The sequence below is a fragment of the Cygnus olor genome, chromosome 2 (genome assembly GCF_009769625.2).
Source record: "Cygnus olor isolate bCygOlo1 chromosome 2, bCygOlo1.pri.v2, whole genome shotgun sequence".
In the NCBI taxonomy this organism is placed as follows: domain Eukaryota; kingdom Metazoa; phylum Chordata; class Aves; order Anseriformes; family Anatidae; genus Cygnus; species Cygnus olor.
The window spans coordinates 90,246,061-90,265,842 of record NC_049170.1 but is presented as its reverse complement, the minus strand read 5'-3'; the positions used below and the strand labels follow the sequence as shown (position 1 = coordinate 90,265,842).

The window sequence follows — 19,782 nt, the reverse complement described above, 5'->3', positions numbered from 1 at the left end:
CCAGAGCAGAGCAGGCCGAGGAGAGGCCTCATGGCGGCCTGCAGCTCCCTCACGAGGGGAGCAGAGGGGCAGGCGCTGAGCTCTGCTCTCTGGGGACAGCGACAGGACCCGAGGGAACGGCATGGAGCTGGGACAGGGGAGGCTCAGGCTGGGTGTTAGGGAAAGGTTCTGCACCCAGAGGGTGGTCGGACACTGGGACAGGCTCCCCAGGGCAGCAGTCACGGCACCGAGCTGCAGGAGTTCAAGAAGTGTTTGGACAATGCTCTCAGACATAGGGTTTGGTTTTTGGGTGGTCCTGTGTGGAGCCAGGAGTTGGACTCGATGATCCTGTGGGTCTCTTCCAACTCAGGATATTCTGTGATTCTAGTACCTTTGCTTTCAAAAACAGAGTAAGTACCAAAAGCATAAAAGAGTAGGAAAAAGTTAGAAAAAGAAATAACAGCCCAGTGTGCCCTGGTTTCTATACAGAGCATTATGTACTCATTTAGAGCCTAACACAGTCTGTTAAAACCCTAATGCATACGTAATACATATAGAATGCATTTAAAGAACACCAAAAACATATAAAACAAGAATTTTGGAGAGTGTCTTACCTTTGACCCAATAAGCGTGTACAGCCACTGGATGGTTTCATTATGATTTATTACTCCATTCATGCCATCAACATAGAGCATAATTTGTCCCAAAGCTATTGTAAAGAAAAGAGAAAAAAATATAATCGGACCTGGTGAATATATATATATATATATATATATATATATATATATAAAATAACCCTAAGAATTGCTGGCCATTTACTGTAAGCACTGTTTTCCAGGGACATGGGGAGCCCAACTAACAAAAGCTACACTGGGCAAGGATTTTGCTGGACAAGATCCTGGGCAACTGCAGTAACTTTACTGACTTCATCTGGATGATATAAGTGTGAATTTCATCCAGTGACAAGCACGGGCATTTGTTCCTTTCTAAAGGATGTCAGGTTTTATTGCCCCAGACTCTGAAAACAGTATTCTACGTGCTGCTTACTATCCTAACAGATCCGTTACCTAAAACGCATTAGATCTTCTGAGTCAAAACTTTTACCACTTGTTTCAGCACCATATAATGCTTGAATCAGTGCAATTGGATTGACCGTTCCAATTAATTTCAGTAATCTGAAATTACAGCAGAGCAATTAACACAAAAAAGGAGAGCAAATATTCACCATTGCATAGTGCTCACTCGCAAGTAAGAGTTTTGCATTTTAGTGAGAAAATACAACAAAGCATGGTCAACGATGGATCATCTTTATTCATTTATTCTAAAGCATTTGCAATGTTTCAAAACATGCTAGCAAAATATTTCATAACAATAATTCCATAGTTTGTAATCCTGATAATATAAGACTTTCTAGAGAAAACAGCTATTAAGTCTTTTCAGACTGATAAGGAAAGACATTTTTCATAAGGATTATGAAAAGTGGATTAGCAAAATTCATCTATCATCTTCAAAAGTTTCCACTGTTAGATCTTCTGCTTTATAGCAGGAGATCAAAGCACAGTGGGATGAAAAAGAAATCACTGATGTAACACCTTTCAGCACAGCCTGTTGGCATAACAGCTCAATTATATAAGGCACAACCTGACAAGCTCCTCGTACATTGCTTTATGGAGGAAAAAAGGAAAAAACCCACAGGGTGAGGAAAATTACGACATTATTAATCTTCCAAACACATTCTAAACATTTGCTGAATTTGATATAGGTTGTGAACCATGCAGTACTGCTTTTCTTGAGGGGAGATCTTCAAAGAAATGTGCATGTTAAGTGAGAGCTTTAAATACCTCTATAAGCTGAACAGCTTTCATTTTTACATCAAGTCTCCTCCTTTTTCTCTGGCCTAACATTAGGTACTTTTATTCCTTATCTAATCTGTTACACCAAGCTAGAAGCAAAGCTTGACCCTCCACAGTCATGAAGACAGAAAAGGAGAGCTGGAGTGCTGTGTCAAGGGGATAACTGGCATCTTAGGCAGGTTGCCCTATTCTGGGGAGGTGCCCATCTCTCTCCACTGCTGTACAGGAAGAAATCATTCACCATGCTTCTAAGACATGTCTCAGGTGAATAAAATTAGGTGGCAGGGACACAGGCCCAAGTGTTAAGGTAAAATAAAAATGTAAGGCAGTCAAAAAACGAGATAAGAAGTACACTGACTGAATAAATGGCTTCTTTGTAGCACTTTCCTTGCAGGTCTAAGAAAGTGGAGAACACTGATATCCCATCAGTAATCAGAGAAAGTTCTTAATTCTTGTTTTTACTTCCTTTCAATACCAAACAGATTTGGCCCTTGATCAGGATGAGATCCAGTAATGATAAGGTCACCAAGCCTTTTTTTTTCTTTTTTTTTTTTTTGGTACAAATTCTTCGGTTGGGGGTGAAGGGATTTAATTTGAATTTGAAACAAATGTGAAACAAATTTTACTCTTGGCACATGCTTTCCAAATTAATATAGAAATCAAAGGCAGCAAGAAGTCTGCTTTTAAAGGCAAAACATGCACACGATACAAAATTACTCTACTGCTTATACTTAAGACCAGTTACAATGGATATTTAATCGAGATCTGGAATGCATTACTCTTCAGCCTCTTAGATGCAACTCTTCACTACAATAGGTTAAAGCAAACCAGTAGACCTTAGAAAGAAGCCACAGAAAAGTTTAAGGGATTCCTGATAGCTTTCATCTACTACTACTAACCTTGCCCCCCATCTCCCAATTCCTTCCCACAAACGTTTTTCTTCTTTTTTTCTGTTATTATGAATGATATCCCAAGTACATGACAGCATCTATATCTTTCCAGCAACAGAAGGGGTCTTTTGGTTATAGGTGAAAAATTAGTAACACATGATAAAACCACTGGTGCTGCCACTTGATGTAGTGGCCAATAAGCTTCATGGGACAGGAATTACAAAGAATGCCATGAAACATCTAAGACAGGAGATACATTTGCTATGGAGTCATGCTGTCCACATACAAGGCAGGGCTCCAGTTGTTTTCTGCCACACATCAAGTTATCAGCTGCTGACAGACCTTGGAACAGAGCTTTGTATTGTTATTTCCTGTCTCCAGGGGTCAGAAAAATGAAAGCAAGACATGATAGGCAGGGCTGAGGGGAAACTGACTTTCATTAGAAAGAAGAACAAGTTATGGAATATCTATATGTACTTTATATAATGTTGATGCCTGATAACTTCTTCAGAAAGGAAAATAATTCCATGAGAAGAGTGGCGTGTTTTTTTTTTTTAATGTAAAATGTTTTTGACGTAATGTCAAGTGTCTGTGCTGAAGAAGCAGAGGTAACACCTGGCAAACAAACTACAGAGGTAGAATGAGATGAGGAGACCACAAAAGCACTAGTGTAGGAGCCCAGCTGATGGGCTGCATGGCTCCCAGGCTCTCCTGGAGCTTGGGACTGACTGAGCAGGGCACACCAGTTGTGCACTGAATGGACACACGGCACCCTACACCATTTGGTATTCCCTGCAGCTTTTTTCTGCAACTGTTAGCCTACATCTCGGCCCACGGCCATAGATTGCTATGATAGCTGTGGCTGTAGTGCACGCTCCATGCACACCCATACCCCGTGTGTGCATGTCTGCTTGCACATGCACAAACACACACACAGCCTTGTCCAGGAAGGGCAAGCTAATTTGCAAGGCAACCTAAGGTTGTTCAGCAGGACAATCTACTCCAAAACCATTTAAGTTCACATTCGTACGTGCCTTCAACCATATTTTTTTTGACTGAAAAACGATGAGGTTATTTAATCCGTTTAATCCCATCTCTCAGCCAACTGGAATTCTCTTTGGAAGTATATCGACAGCATACTTGCATTAGGAAAGCTTGCTGTTGTGCAATAGGAGGCTGGGAGAGGGGGGTTTAAATACGGAGCAGACTTAATTTGGAATTTCTTTGTTCCCACCACCCTTGTAAAACCCTTAATCTTTTGAGAAAGTGGTTTGTGACTTTACCCGTAGCTAGTTTCAAGGGGAAAATTGCTGCATTTCTTAGGAAGGGCTTATCTAGAAAAAGGACAGACCAGCCAAAAACTTCATAGATGTGTGTGAAATAAGAGGTTTAAGAAAGCCCCTAAAAACTTGCCAGTACTGGCATTGATGCTCTCTTGGGATCCTCTATAAAGTTAACAGCACCAAAGGGGAAAAACTCTAGCACAAAAAATCATCACGTTCCCATCCAGGCTGTCAAACTTTTCAAAGCTGCTTCCTGCCCACACACCTGCTTCTATAACCTTCTCTATCTGCTTCATATTTTACCACAATCCTGCTTAGAGAAAACAGCAGCACTGAATGAGCAGAAGTACTATTTGCTTTCAGTTTCCAAAGAGCCAAAACACCATTCATCATGTCAAGAGCTATGGTAGCAAAGCACCTTGTGTTTAAATCTGAATAAGCAAACATCCACGGTGAAGTGGGCCAAAGCCAGGCCCTGCCTGGAGGTTTCAGCTCCCAGGGAAGCTCCTGGCCCAAATTCAGCAGGCACTACATCAACAGCCGCAGCGGTGTTTGTTGCAAGCTGTGTAACAATGGTGAGCATCAGCGCCTGCACACCGCACCTCAGGGAAGACCTTATTGCCTCCGAAATGTCCAAGGATTGCATGCCACAACCCACAGAACGAAGAGTTACAGGACATATGAGCCTATATGGCAATCTACGTGGATTTCAAGGCAATCAGTCATTTCCACTTGCTTGGCACGCAGTCTACCACCGCTGTAAGACTTCCAGTGAGCAACATTCACACAGGCAGGATTAAGGAATGCCATAACGGAACAAACAAGCCACAAAACACCGCAAAGGCCTAGAAGAGTTACAGTTACCATCATCAGTTTACATGAAGATCCTTTTCCCCGATGGTGATGAGAAATCACCATTAATTACAGCTTTGTTACCACCCAGCTACTTGAAAATTAACAAAATCACAGCACAGCTCTGTGCTTGTAAGAGGTGAAATCAGGTAAAATAGATGACCTGGCCTCTCCAGTGCTTCTGAAAACCATCTTACACTAAGCAGCACCGTGCCAAACCTTGTGACTCATACTCACTCCACAGGCTTAGAACCAGCTTAAGTTTTTATGATTTTTCTTTCTTTGTTAGTATTGGTATGCTTCATTTTAGCTTCAGTGCAAAATCTGTTGTTTATATACCTGTTCCCATTTCTTTACTCCTGTTACAGATACCGTAATATCATTCAGGAAGTTAAAAACATTTTTATTCCTGGCCACAAATGCAAAAATATTTTGTTTCTTATCAAAGTTTCTTTAAATCCCTCTTTGTCTAATCCTTTCTTTTTAGCCCTTGTTCATTTGTTCTTTCCATTGTCATAGACATCACAGCTGAAACATGCTAGGAAACTGATTTACAGGGCACCTACATTAACCAATAATAGACTAAGAACTGAACTTTCTCACAGAAATAAAGTTTTAAGCTGAAACCAGAAAGATGATTCTGTACAGACTTAAGATGTATAGCATTGCTACTAGAAATGAGAATTTTTAATGCTAGTTGACACTATTTAAAGTCTAGCTTTTAGTCTTAGAATCAGTGAATTGTTTGGGTTGGAAGGGACATTGAGGGCCATCTAGTTCCAACCCCCCCGCCATGGGCAGGGACACTTCCCACCAGACCAGGTTGCCCAAAGCCCCATCCAGCCTGGCTTTGAACACCTCCAGGGATGGGGCATCCACAGCTTCTCTGGGCAGCCTGTGCCACTGCCTCACCACCCTCTGAGTAAAGAATTTCGTCCTTACATCTGATCTAAATCTCCCATCTTTTAGTTTAAAGCCATTACCCCTTGTCCCATCACTCCACCCCCGGACACAGAGTCCCTCCCCAGCTTTCCTGTAGGCCCCTTTAGGTACTGGAAGGCCGCTATAAGGTCTCCCCAGAGCCTTCTCTTCTCCAGGCTGAACAACCCCAACTCCCTCAGCCTGCCTTCATAGGAGAGGCACTCCATCCTTCTCATCATCTTTATGGCCTTCTTCTAGACTGATCATCTTTTTCATCTTCTAGACTTGTTCTAACAGGCCCACGCCCTTCTTGTGCTGGAGGCCCCAGAGCTGAACGCAGGGCTCCAGGTAGGGTCTTACAAGAGCAGAACGGGGTGGGAGAATCACCTCCCTCACCCTGCTGGCCACAATTCTTTTGAAGCAGCCCAGGACACAGTTGGCTTTATGGGCTGCAAGCAGACATTGCCAACTCATGTTCAGTTTTTCATCCACCCACACCTCTAAGTCCTTCCCCGCAGGGCTGCTCTCTGTCTACCCACTGCCCAGGCTCTATTCACGTTGGGATTGCCCCAACCTAGGCACATAAGGGGACAAGGGAGGTAATTCTTATGCACTACTTTAATACCTCATAAGTATTTGGGAGCTTCTGAAGCTAGTTTTAGTCCTAAAGTATTATTCAAAGTTCAGATCTTTTTGCAGTGCAGAGACAAAGGCTTTATTGATTAAAATAGATGAAAAAAAAGATTAAGGTTAACAGCAAAATGTACAATGATACAGTACAACTCACGTATTTTTAATGCTGAACACGAGTGACAGAAGTGATGACCACGATTTTCCCGTCCTGTAGGCTCCAGTTACACCACCTTTCAGAGGCCTCCTCTGGGCATAGCCGAATGGCCCTGGAGCATGGAGCTCCCTGCTCAGTGAGCTCGGGCCCTGCCACAGACATTGCTGGCTCTGAGTGTAACCCAGTGGGTACAGAAGCATGCTGTAACTTGCCCTTAAAATATCATTTAAAAATCAAGTATAAGCTCACCAAGAAACAAAACATCTTGCTCTACTTGGTGGATGAAACATTATTTTAATTCTAAAGAGATGGCACAGGAGTTTTGACACTTATTATTTCAGTCAGGCCGTTAACATGCTTAACACTATGCTCTCACATGGCACAGGCTGGCAATAGTTTCCATCACCCACAAAAGCCCACAGGAAATACTGAAGGAGATTTATAAATTCCTACACTCCTGACACAATAGAGAGACCTCCAGATACATACTCTTGCTACTCCATTTTACCTAATTGTTCATCTTCAACAACCTTAATTTTGGTGAACCTCTGATGATATTTATGAGACAGACACACATTTTTGTTTCCATGAAATTGATGCAACCCCAGAGATAAAGCAGATGTGGTGAGCACAGTTTCTTGACAAGCTGTGACTGTGGCATGTGAGGAGCAGTGTCCCCAGCCATTTTCTTTTTGAGGGAAAGGCACTGAGCACTCCTTTGTAACTCTGCTCTAGAGCCCTTGGATTAGCAGGGCTCTGGTTACCATTCCAACAAGGCACACACACAGTGATCTCCTTTCCCTAAAGCCTGCTACCCAACGGCCCTTAGTGCCCCAAGCATTCAAATAGAGAGAAACGTGGCTCTTCCTCGAGAGATGACCAACATATCGCCATTCCAGGACCTCAGAAAGCCCTCAGAGAGAGGCCTCCTCCACTCCATGCTCCTCTTGCCACCCTTTCCCTCCCTTTAAAAAACAGCACCCAGCAAGTTCAAAGGACATAAGGCAGCTTTAATCAGCTCAAGTATTTCAGCAAAAGCTGCTCCTCTACAAATGATGTGCAACACCTGTGGCAGTACGCCAGCCAGCCAGATGACAAAGGAGCACACCAGAATCGCATCTGCTGTAACATTTCCTTTGTGATATTTCTGGCAATTCACTTGATACGACTGCAAGGAAAGGATATGCTTCAAGTTGACTCTGTCAGCAGTTAACCTGAAAAATGCGTTTTTATACAAACTGAAATCTGACTTATGCATGTGCATTATAAAAACTTCGCCTGGTTAAACATAATTGTTTTAATTCTTATTTTATGCTGCAGACCTCACATTTTTAAATGCAACATATTCCAACATGTTTTACAAGATTAATAACACTTAACAACATGCAATAAACTGGGTACATTTAATCATTAAAAAGGTCTACATGCATGGCAAACCAAAATGGTCACATTTTTCGTTGATCTGATACAGACGTACGTGAAATCCAAGAATTTATAACAATTGCTTTTTTTTCAAAAGCTAGAGAAATAATGACACATATTTCCAAGATTTTCAGGGAAAAAAAAAAAAAGCCCAAAGACAAAGCTGATGGAACTTTATAAACAAATACTGGCTCCTGCTGATACATCCAATAGAAATACTTTTAAATGGATTTTTTTCTCCTTGATTTCTCTGGAACTCCTATTTCTTCTCTGCATCAATCTGAGCTACAGAAGTAAACAAAGCATCATTCATTAATGATGAATAGCACAAAAAAGACCATGAGAAAATTCATTCTACCTTCAGGGCAAGAGTATGAGTAGTGTGTAAAATTAAGCATTGGGCTACATATAGAAAAAGAAGAAAAAAATGGTTGAATAGATGATTACTAAAAGATAACCGTTCTTCCTTGGAGCTTTATGAAGCAAAACTCCTGTGTAAAAAGAGAACGTGCAGTAACCCTGAATTAAGACTACAGATTGTTATGTATGCATATATAGGGCTGAATTTGGGCAGATGCTTCTCAACAGAATCAATATAGGCTGAAACATTATTTAATATTCTTCCAACGTGTATGTAGTTATGTATTTTTCATAAAAATTTAGATTTAAAAATATTTTCCGCAGAGACTTCCACATATGCCCACCTATCTTCATTTCTTGAAGAACAGAAAATGATGGTAAGATTCCCTGAGAGATCTTCTTGTAAGGAGAGGTATTCTGCAAAAGCATCAGGTAAGTGCAGGACACCGCCCGTGTAAATACTAAAGTATTAACTCCAGTTGGCTTACACCCAAGTCTGGGCTGTAACTTCTTCCCGCGGCAAAAGAGACATGATTTTGTTCTAGGGCAGAAATTAATCTCTACTTTTAAGGATTAGGTGTCTCTTCTCATTTCCAATAAAACAGTTCACATATCTGTAGAGTTCTGAGAAGGCGCATCTTTAAACTTTTTATAATGGATTTATCATGCTTGGGCATCTGAGTGCTTTACAGCAGCAGTTTCACAGACTGGGATGGCATCTCTGGAGATTGTCCAGTCCAGCCTCCTGTTCACACCAGGGTCACCTACAACAGTTTTTTCAGGACTGTGTCCAGCCAGGTGTTGAGTTGTCAAAACCAAACAGCCTCTCCGGATAACCTGTGTCAGTATTCAGTCACCCTTGGTATTAATTAGACTTTCTTAGATCAACTTTAAACTGAACATCCTGTATTTCAGCCAGTGCTGATTGACCCTTTCCCTTTAACTGGGCACCCCTGAAGTCTGGCTCTGTCTTCTTACTTCCTCCAGCCATGTGTTTACTCCCTCCCATAATATTTAAATTGAATTAAACTGAACTGAAATTGAAAATTAATCCATAGCCAAAACCACGCTGAGCTAGAGGCCAGAAAAGAAAATTTATCTTAACTTTAGGGATAAACCAGGGAAATTAGCCAAACTCCCAATTAATAACTGTGTAATGGTTAAACAAGCAACGACCCTAAATAACATATTTCAATAGGCAAGATGCAAAGAAAATTGCCTTAGCCATTCTATTTGGCAGCCGATTGAGTAATTTAGTCTGGCAATGTGCTAGATGTGATGGATTTCAAGGCCTTTCCCTCCCCATTAATCATCGTGAATGTAAGCCTTCTGTCTGTGTAAACAACACTAATCCTGACTTTGAAGGTACAAAGAGAGAAGCACAAACCAACCTTTGCAGAATGGGGAGGAAAAAAAAAAAGAAAAAAAAACTTTCTGCAGCTCCCTTCTCTTGAACTCCTCAGAAACCTATTTACCCTGCACAAAGAAAGGTCTCGCAGGTGCTAGCTGTCTTTTATCCATCATTATCAGTTACACCCAGCACATGGGGTTGGAATTCCAGCATCTCCTCTAAACACCAAGAAGCTAAGCCCCGGGAATGAATTTGGCATTCTCACAGGGAAACGCACTGAAGTCAAATACGTGTTTTGAAGAAAACACAATAAAGATTTGGTCTGAGCAAGAGCAACTTATTTTGATTGCACACCTCAGTCACAGAAAACCAAGGGAATACATGGAGTTGTTTTGTTTTTCTCCTATTATACGCAAATAGGATCTTAACTGACTACAGTCAGGTACGTTGGAAGTGATTATCAATAAAAAAAGCACACTTTCTTGGGGTTCCTGCCCTATGTGCAAAGAAAATCATGGGGTAACACAGTTGGACTTTTTAGCGAGTAGAATACTGTGGGAACAGACAAAGGACAGGGTAACTGTTCACATACCAAATGTTTTTGGTCATTAACAGAATCTCGTTAGGACTACAATAAACCTTCTAGGATAAAATCCGACAGTTGTGAAGTGAATAAATGATGGATTCTCCTTGGCTGACTATTTTTAGTAATTTTTCTTGCAAGAAAATCATAGAATATCCCGAGTTGGAAGGGACCCATAAGGATCATCGAGTCCAACTCCTGGCACCACACAGGTCTACCCAAAAATTCAGACCGTGTGACTAAGAGCACAGTTCAAACACTTCTTAAACTCCAACAGGCTTGGAGCAGTGACTACTTCCCTGGGAAGCCTGTTCCAGAGCGCTACAACCCTCTCAGTGAAGAACCTCTTCCTGATGTCAAGCATAAAGCCACATTTCCCAATATTTATGCTTTTCCTAAATAAAAAGGAAGATTCTTGGGAAGCAGAAAGCAATGCTCTGTGGTCATGTAGCAATAAGTTATTACTATCATGAGCGCTGGTGTAAGTTCAACTTCGTTCTTCAGGGTGCTACTCTGAGCAGGTAAACATGGGCCCCATCTAGCACCCTGAAAAAGGAGTATTGTAATTGGTAAAGGAGCTGAATGCACCTAGACTAGAACATAAGCAGGGAGACTTGCACAGAGTCAAAAACGATATCTGTGGGAATGTAAAGCTATTTCTGGTACTTAAAAACCAAAAACCAGTCTCCAATATCCAAATATTATGATATTTTCTCAATAAGCATGGATTGATAAAAATTTACGTGCTATATTCTTGAAGAATGGAGAAGCAACAAAAGATGAACGAAGAGAAGCACTGAGAATAGTAATCTTCTACCATTGGTGTTTCCCATCACTTCCCACAGAGGGTTCTGCAGGAAACAAGCATGCTGTCAAAAGTTACACTTAGGTAGCTCTCCAATTTTCAGTAAAACTCAAACAGTATTTATTCTAACTGTTAGTGTAAATTATGCTTGGGGAATACCATGGAAGAGCTGCACTGAGAACAAAAAAGACAAGTAAGTGTCTCCAGCTATTTTCTTTCTATATGGAGCTCTTTTAATTCTCACATTGCTTCTTCATGTGGCAATGTATGCTAAATGGTGTTCTCTTTTCTCCCAAAATAAGGGACTGCATGTGAAAAAGTTTCACAATAGAAGAAGAAACATTACACCATAGAACACCTTAAGTAGGTAACACTTAAAATTTCTTAATACTTGTTGCTAAAATGAAAGGTTTTTAGATAAGTCAGAAAAGTTCCTATTAATGTATGCATCTCTTCATCTCAATGTACAGAAATGCAACAAGTGAGCAAACAACACAGGAGCACTGTGATCATTTTGGGGACACTCGAGTAGTGCTTGAAATAGTGGCAAAACCGTATAAAGCAGCTTTACTTTCTATAATTATTGTTTTCAATATAAACTTGAGATTTCTTCAGATTTGTCATCTTGAAGCCAACTGATTTAAAAGTCTCTGCAGAACAGCACACCAAGCCATATTTCTCCTGTCCAACTATGTACCAAACCATCCAAAATCAATGATGAATAGTAAATTAAAAGCTTCCTCCCTTGCTTATGAACTATTGACTCAAGAGAACAAATCAGGATAAATAAGAATTTAATATATTTTTAGCTCAGCAACTAAATTAAAATAGTTCTTAAGCAAAATGGGACAAAGAAGTGTGTCTAAAGCAAAGACTGGAAGTAAGGCTATCTTAGCATCTCAATTTCTGCACCATTCTGTCCTGTCTAGAAAAGCTCAAACAAAACCTCCTGATAATAAAAGCTGATTGATTCAAGATCTCCGCATCTTTGTCTGCTGAGGAATGCATTCCAACATAAAGTGATTTTAAGAAAACATACATCTGTCATATTTTATTCACCATGCTGCCTTAAAAACAATAGTGAGTATATCCTTCTAATTTTCTCCATTGGAATTATACCAGGACAGATACCGAAACCAAATTCCTGATACACTTTTCAGATATTTATTGTTCTTCGGCTTGCCTCTTGCAGACACCACCCTGCAGTAATGCGCGTGCCATTAAAGAATTCACTTTCATCTCCTGAATTTTATGCTTGTTAGGGCAAATCAATGAAAGACTCTATTCTTCAAGTACTGGCTAAACAAAGCCAAAGTCAGCACTAGAAAGCAAACTGATACAACACTTCATTAAATGTGCTTTTTATTCTTTCTGTTTCAAGTATGTCTGCTGATATGTGAAATTTAGGGTTATGTATTCTCCTTTCAAATCTCACAGTAAAGAATGTGCTGGAGGCACAATTTCGTATCTCGCATTTGAAGTGGACTTCCCATGAGAAAGAGGTGGAGGGATGAAACATCATTACAAATCCTTTTAAAGTACAGAGCTCACACATTTCCAAAATATCGATTGAAAATGCTGTTTTGTGTCTCTGCTCATTCATCACAGATACTGAGCAAAGATTCCTTCCAAATTAATTGTAATTCTCTTTTAATCCTGCTATTCTTTTTTTCCCTTCAGCACACTGAATGTGAGAACTCCTTTGAATACTGAATCCCATCTTCTTACAGCAATTTTTCCAGAGAAATGTAGCTGAATCATTTTCTTCAGTGTCATGCTCTGGCTTCTTTTTTCCTCTCTAACTGAATTTAGATGGCTTACTATCCAAATAGAGTGCACACTGATTACAGTTTTTTCCCTTTCTCAAAATTCTCAGGCAAAAATATGCTTACAAAAAGTAAAAAATCTTAAATCACGGTCATCAGAAAGGCAAATTACAGAATCTGTGCCTTTCATTTAGCTTTCTTACTGTATTATAAAGTTAGTAAAATATATTCAGAACAGAAGGGAAGTATCTGTGGACCTACGCTTCACTTGACCTGAACATGAGGTCTGCCCTTGGTGGCTAGTTTTCACCTGCGTGGTGGCAGGGGAGCGAATCACATACTGGCTAAAAATGAAGATGGAAGGGGCAGATTTATCAGTGTGGCAGTCTAAATTTCTTATTTATCAGTAACTACATAAATGGGAAATGCCACTGAATAATCAGTTTACTTCCAAAAACATTTTGGGGTGATTTCATTCCACTGTAGTTGTGATGACACGATTCAGTGACCATAGCATATTGGTAAACCTCTGTATGAATGCACGCACGTTTCTCTGTGTGGTTGGTCAGTACTCCATTAGCTGGAGCCCACAGGACCGAGATCCCTGGGTAACACCAACACTGAAGAAGATGATGAAGGGGCAATTTGGGGACAGGAGAGTTTAACAGCTTTTCATGTTAGATTAAGGTTTCTGAGGTCTGCTCAGTGAGAAAGAAACTCAAATCGCACATGGAAGCAGCTAAATTACTTCCAGACCCAAGCCAGTCCTTTAAGTATCACGGACACTTCCAAACATGCTCTTCCAGTAACTAACGCGGACTGAACCCAAACCATCTGTGCGTAACTGGTGCAGAAGACCATGCGTTGATGCAATAGCTAGTCCACAATCAAAACAAATCCACCACGGCTAATTAATAGTTTCTGGATACTTAGAAAGAAGTTAAAGGAACGTTAGACCTACAAAAATTAAGCACTCAAAATTTAAGAAATGACAGAATTAGGATTCCTGTAGAAAACTTCATTCAGCCAATTCTACACATAAACTTAATGTCAAAATCGATTTATAGAAACATTTTTTGAGCTTTTGACTACTGCCTCATTCAAAGTTAGGGCTGGAAAATACCGTGTAAAAAGCACTTTCACAACGTGTGGTCCTAGGAACTTTTTAGTGCAAACCTCCTCTGAAGACAAAGTATTTCGTTTCCTGCAGGATTTTCACTGATGTTCATCAACATACTAAGTACTTCTCAGCTCTGAATAGACTTCCTGCATAGCACACCTATGGGTTAAAAAACGAACAAACAAACAAAAAACCCCTCACTATTCTATTGTATTCTGCAAAGAAGTCACAGCTTCCACTAGCTCTGGATGTCATATTTAAGACGATCTGATTTTTGAGAATACGTTGTGCTATAACAGTACTTCAAGTGTCCATTTGACAGCTGCAGCTGAGGTTATGTTCAGCTGTCGCAATATGTCCTCAGATGAGTTCCCCAGCAAACAACAAACACAGAAGAACAGGGAACATCACAATACTTTCTTAAAAGTTTAATTGAAGTTACTTGCCTAGCACTCGTTGCATAAGAATACCAGGGCAGAGTTTCTGACAAAATCTCTGTCTCCGTTCCAGGACACCTAAAAATTAATCATAACACCACCTTTTTTTTTCCCCCTGCACTTTCAAAACTCATTTGTGTTCTAAATTTTGAAGTAAAGAAAGGCACGGTGCCACTGCAGGCACAGCTCCTCCACAAGATGGCCCCTCCTCTTTGTCCAAGAAAGTTGACCTTGTATACTGAACAAAACGGAAGCCTAAGAAAAAACATTATACGATCATAAAATTAAAGACTATATTATAATTCAAACAAATCAAGTAGCGGAACAGAGAGTGACTGGCAATCTTTTTTCCCAATGTCTGGAAAACCTGGGTGTACAGGCATTATATTGCTTTGTTTATTTGTTTTGTAGTTGATATCCTTGTTTCTTAAAAATAATAATATTAATTTAAAAATTCCCACATCATGCCCTAGTGGAATGAAATTGCTAGATTCATCACGCTGCTTGTGGCCATTTAATCTAACAGAATAAATACTACCCCTATCAACTCTTTACAGACCCTAAAGCAAAACAACGAGCAAATTTACCAAACAACTCTGATTTATAATAAAAGTCCCAGTCAGACTGGTTCACCAGACATGATTTTGAAAGTACAGGATGCCATTGCAACAACGCATGGGGTTTGAAGAAGTGAGGTTTGTCTCAGATGGACAGTCCTTTGGGCTGATACATCCAGAAGCACGTCGTAGATCAGAGTTTTGTCAAACCCAAGCTACCGCGTATGTTCTACAAGACACCATTCCCCACATGCAACCATCATCTTGCGATCATTCTCCCATTTTTGGGATGACTCCTATCTATATCCCTGTTTCCTTACAAGCAGCACTGATAAAATGTCACTAACTCCAAGCTTTCTCATCGCCCTCATAGAGAATGAAGAGCATCCTCTTTGCACCATGCTATGGGAAGGGAAGACTGTGAGATGGGGATAGACAACAGACCTCTGATCTGCTCCAAGACCACTGCTCCTGTACCCTCCCACCTGTCCTGGAAGGGCATCTTTAGCTCCAGGGAGCTGTTTGACAAACGTCTCACCCTGTTTTGGGACTGGTATTTTGACATCTGGGAGACTGCTGCAAGCACCAATTGCTAACACTTTGATTACCGTTGCCATTCAGAACAATTTCTGTTTGTAAAATGCAAGGTTGTGAAACAAAATGGGGTAAATTACAGATTTTTGTCCACAGAAAACTAAACTATGAGGTGGGTACATGCTGCTGTCTTTAGCTATAAGACTTCTTGCTCTTCACAAAATGATTACTACTATCTCTAGGCCTGTTAAATTTGCTTCACAGTTGCAATTGGGAATTAAATTTCACTAACCTCATCCTTTCTGATTGCTTGAGGCAGAAAGGTAGGCTTGCACTTTTCATACAGTATAAATAATGGAAAAATAAATAAATAAATAAAACACTTGAGTTGCTTCTCCAGTGAAGAAAATTTAGCGGAATGGAAATATACCCATTTTGATTCACTGCTTGATTCAAAGAAATTTATGTTCGGATAAAGTGCAAGGGCAACAGAAGTGCCTCAAAGCCAGTAATTCACATTTTGTGGTCAAATAGCAGAAAAAATAAATGTAAACAGTAGTTATCAGTTGAATAAGGACAGCTGCTTGCTACTGCATAAAAAAATCTCAAAGAGCTTTAAAAAATCAACACTGCAGTAACAAAGCTGATTTAAACCTGTAAAAAAATTATACACAGCCATTGCATAATAAACGTTACTGAACTGTCTTACATGTTCCTGAGAATGTGTTGAGACTCCAATATACTGCTCTGTGTGAACCTCTGAGAGGTTGCACACCAACTTGCAAGAGAGCTTCTTAGTTACAGAAATCAGTGACCTAAAACGCATGCAATCCAAGTGACTTTACAAAAAAGTAAAATATGAAGTGGTGAGAGAAAGAGTCAACATTGTCGGTAGAAGTATTAAAAAAAAATCAAGTCTATTCTTTCTCATTTTCTTTAATCTCATTTCAAGTTTAACATACAGAAGGGCTCAGAGCCAGAATTCTTATCCAAACTACATAAATCTCTAGACAAACTCTGCAGACTATAAGGCCCTGTCCCCACAAAACCTTCCAATTTTTCCTAATGCTGCTTTTTAGCAGGAAAGATAGCTACCTTTTCCTCTGAAATCTTCCTTTAGAAGAATGACTGCTCTTCCTTGCAATGCGTTTATTAAACGAAGCAGGAAAGGAAACCAGCCCCCCTCCCAGCCTGCAATGAACTGGGGTGACTGTAACAACAAGGTACCCCATGCTGCTGCTGTTGCTGCTTCTGAAAGAGATGCAATTTCCCTACAGCCTCCCGAATTCCTGAGCAGGGTCAGAGGGAGGGAGCCACATTCACCACCACACAACCTATTTCAGGCAGCTTGTCCAGCAATGTAAATGCAGTAACACCTTGGGAAAGGGCTCGTAGAGGAATTGCAGCATTAGCAAAGCAATTAATTTGTGGATTTTTTTTCTCCCCTGGGTTGACCACATACATAATGACCTTTTGCTTTACTTTCCTCCCTTGCTTCTCCCCCCCGCCCCACCTTGTAGAAGGAAACACAAGGAGGGATTTTTCAGAAATTTTCAGAAGGTGAGAGAGGGGATTTGCTTGAACACAGAATGTCTTCCTTTTTTCAGGATGATTTCCAGCACACTATTTTATTTATGTCTTGCCAAAAGAAACACTTTATAGTTTTATCATTAGTCAAAGGGCTTTAAGAACATGCTTGAAGGAAATGATCCAACTAACAAAACAAGCAAACCCCTTCCATGCACTTCACATGCTTCACGAAAAGCAGCCGCCTCATGGAAACAGCACCTGTAGGGCTAACTGTTCAACCTGAGCCGTGCTTGCCATCTCCTTAAAAATCCCTATTTAAAAATGTCTCATGGAAAAGCTGCAGATCCTCTTTACCCTCCTGTCTTCTGAACAGGGTCCCACTCCCCATAGGCGAGAGCTGCCTGCCCTCACAGCCTTCCACGGCTACACAGCTGGAATGGGATACAGCTGCACTTACTGCCTCTGCCACCTTCTCATCACATTTTTCCCTCAAATCTAGACTGCCAACTTTTAACAAGCCCTCTGAATACAGCGTGCACAGTACACATTTCTCACCTAATGTACATTAACAATACAAAACTGACATACTAAAGAATTCAAGGGCTAGCCATATTGTGCATTTCCTCGCACAACCAGTCACGAACACCCTGGTGTCAGCAACACCACACAAAAGCTGTGGTAAGAATTCTGCCTTCCAACCATGAAAATGTTTTCCTTTTAGTTTTCCAAACCCACCTAGCATTAGCACTTACAATTATGATTAAGCAAATAAATTTGAGAGAGCTAAAAGATTAGGAAATCCCAAACTGGAGATTAAATGCTTTATCACAGTGTACATTACTTCCTCCAGGTCATTTCTACAGTCCAGCAACATTTTTCTTCTCCCCACATCTTGCAGCTACACATATTTGTTTTGGTGCATTTGTGCACATAAATATTCATAAATATGCATCTGTACACAAATCCGTGTGTAGATAAACACACCTAACTATATGTATCCACATCTACATATCCCTGCCCCAAGATACTAGTCTTACAGTACCACAATAAAACGCCAGCCACTACGTGGTAAATTCTTTCATGTGTGTAAGATCAGTTTAAAAAAGGGCCGCAGTTTGTTTGTACACAGTCTTTCAAATGATGCTTTCAAAGCCCAGACCTTCACAGTGGTTTCAGAATTCTATTTTTATATCAAAAATGCATGGTACAAACAACAGATGACATTGCCTTGTTTAGTGTCCAAGATGATATGATATACGTGGACAGAAAAGCTGACGTTTCACATTGCTTTCATCACTGTTTTCTACTTGAGTATCACATTTCAGTTGCTGCTGCAGAGAGAGATCAAGAAAATCTCATTTTGAAACCTAGCCTGTCCCTGCTGGTCTGCAAGTATTTTCCTCTTTTTTTCCCCCTTTTTTCCTTTAACTTTTTTCTTTTTAACTTTTTCCCTTTTTTATTTTTTTCTTTAAGTTTTTCAAAGCTAAATTTTCAATCACTGCTTTTAAGCCAACATAACAGGATTTAGTGGAAGAGCAATGGTTCTGCTGCTTTCACTTTCAGAGTTTCAGTGCAAGGCACATTCATAGCCTGAGTTTTTAAGAGCAAAAAGTCCATCCAACTGAAGTTACAACTCAAGTTTTCACTGATGGAAAATAAACAAAAGAAAAACTGCCACAAGAAGTTTCTGGATAGAAGGAATACGAAAACATGTGAGCAACACCTGTGATTTCTCACATTAAACAAGCCCAAATGAGGCATTTTACAAGAAAACTCCTTCCGTAAGCAAGAACACTGCAATGGTATAAGCAGCAAGAATGAAATGTGTAATTTACGAACAGGAAAACAAAGAACTACAGAGATACTGGAAACCTGTGTATTTACACTGATAATATGTATAGGCATACAGAGAGAGGAGAGACTATACAAGATGGTGCCACATTAGGAGCATGTTTGATTCCACTAGCTGAGGTAAATATGTGATTAATGGGTAAATCACAATAAAAACCTCAATGAAAAAAAAAAAAAAGGAAGTGATGCACATCAACTGCCTATTCCTGACCTTTTCTTAGTGACTTTCTGAGTGACTTACTGCACAGCTATAAAAAGCCACAAAGGTAATGTCAAAAGTGTAGACAATACGAGCCTACTGCTTCCTAATAAGTTGAAGTACCTTCTCAATAAGTTTTATTTCCAGGAGAGAGAATTACAGGAGCAGAGCTATACAGACAGACCATTTACCTAAATTATGCCAGTCTCTGCAGTATATCAGAAAACAGATTTCCTGCTGAAGTGGGACAGGCCTTTCCTTTGGACAATTTCCAGCAATTATTAGATTAGGAACACCTTCCCTTCCATGAGACAGAAGCTTCATTGATGCAGGACACAAATTAGTGAGAATAATAAAATGGGCAGATGTTACAGAGCCCATGAAATCTTGTCAAAGTACCCGCACTGCCAGCTCTGTCACACATTCAGGGGAATAAGAGAGGATGCCCCAGGGTTTTGAGGTCAAGAATGTAATGGAAAATTACAGATTACAGATTATATTACATAATACAGATTATAATACACAATATGGATTATATTACAGAGATAAAGATTGATTTCAGAAAACAGCTTTACGACAAACAAATCTCTTCTACTTGCTGGTTTTACTAACGAAAGGCAAAACAACCAAGTTAATTAAGGCTGCTTTTCTATTAAGTACTCTAGATGCTATCACACCACCCAAATCAGCTGTGAATCTCAC

At 40.1% G+C, this 19,782-nt stretch overlaps 1 protein-coding gene across 12 annotated transcripts in view; it reads right to left on the bottom strand.

Annotated features, from left to right (window-relative positions):
* The window catches only part of FHOD3 (formin homology 2 domain containing 3), a 396,018-nt gene that overhangs the window by 161,519 nt on the left and 214,717 nt on the right, over positions 1-19,782 (bottom strand). For all 12 annotated transcript variants that reach the window (XM_040548937.1, XM_040548935.1, XM_040548932.1 and 9 more), the window contains one exon: positions 594-688. In XM_040548937.1, the coding sequence (XP_040404871.1) occupies positions 594-688 (95 nt within the window). The remainder of the gene's footprint in view (positions 1-593; positions 689-19,782) is intronic.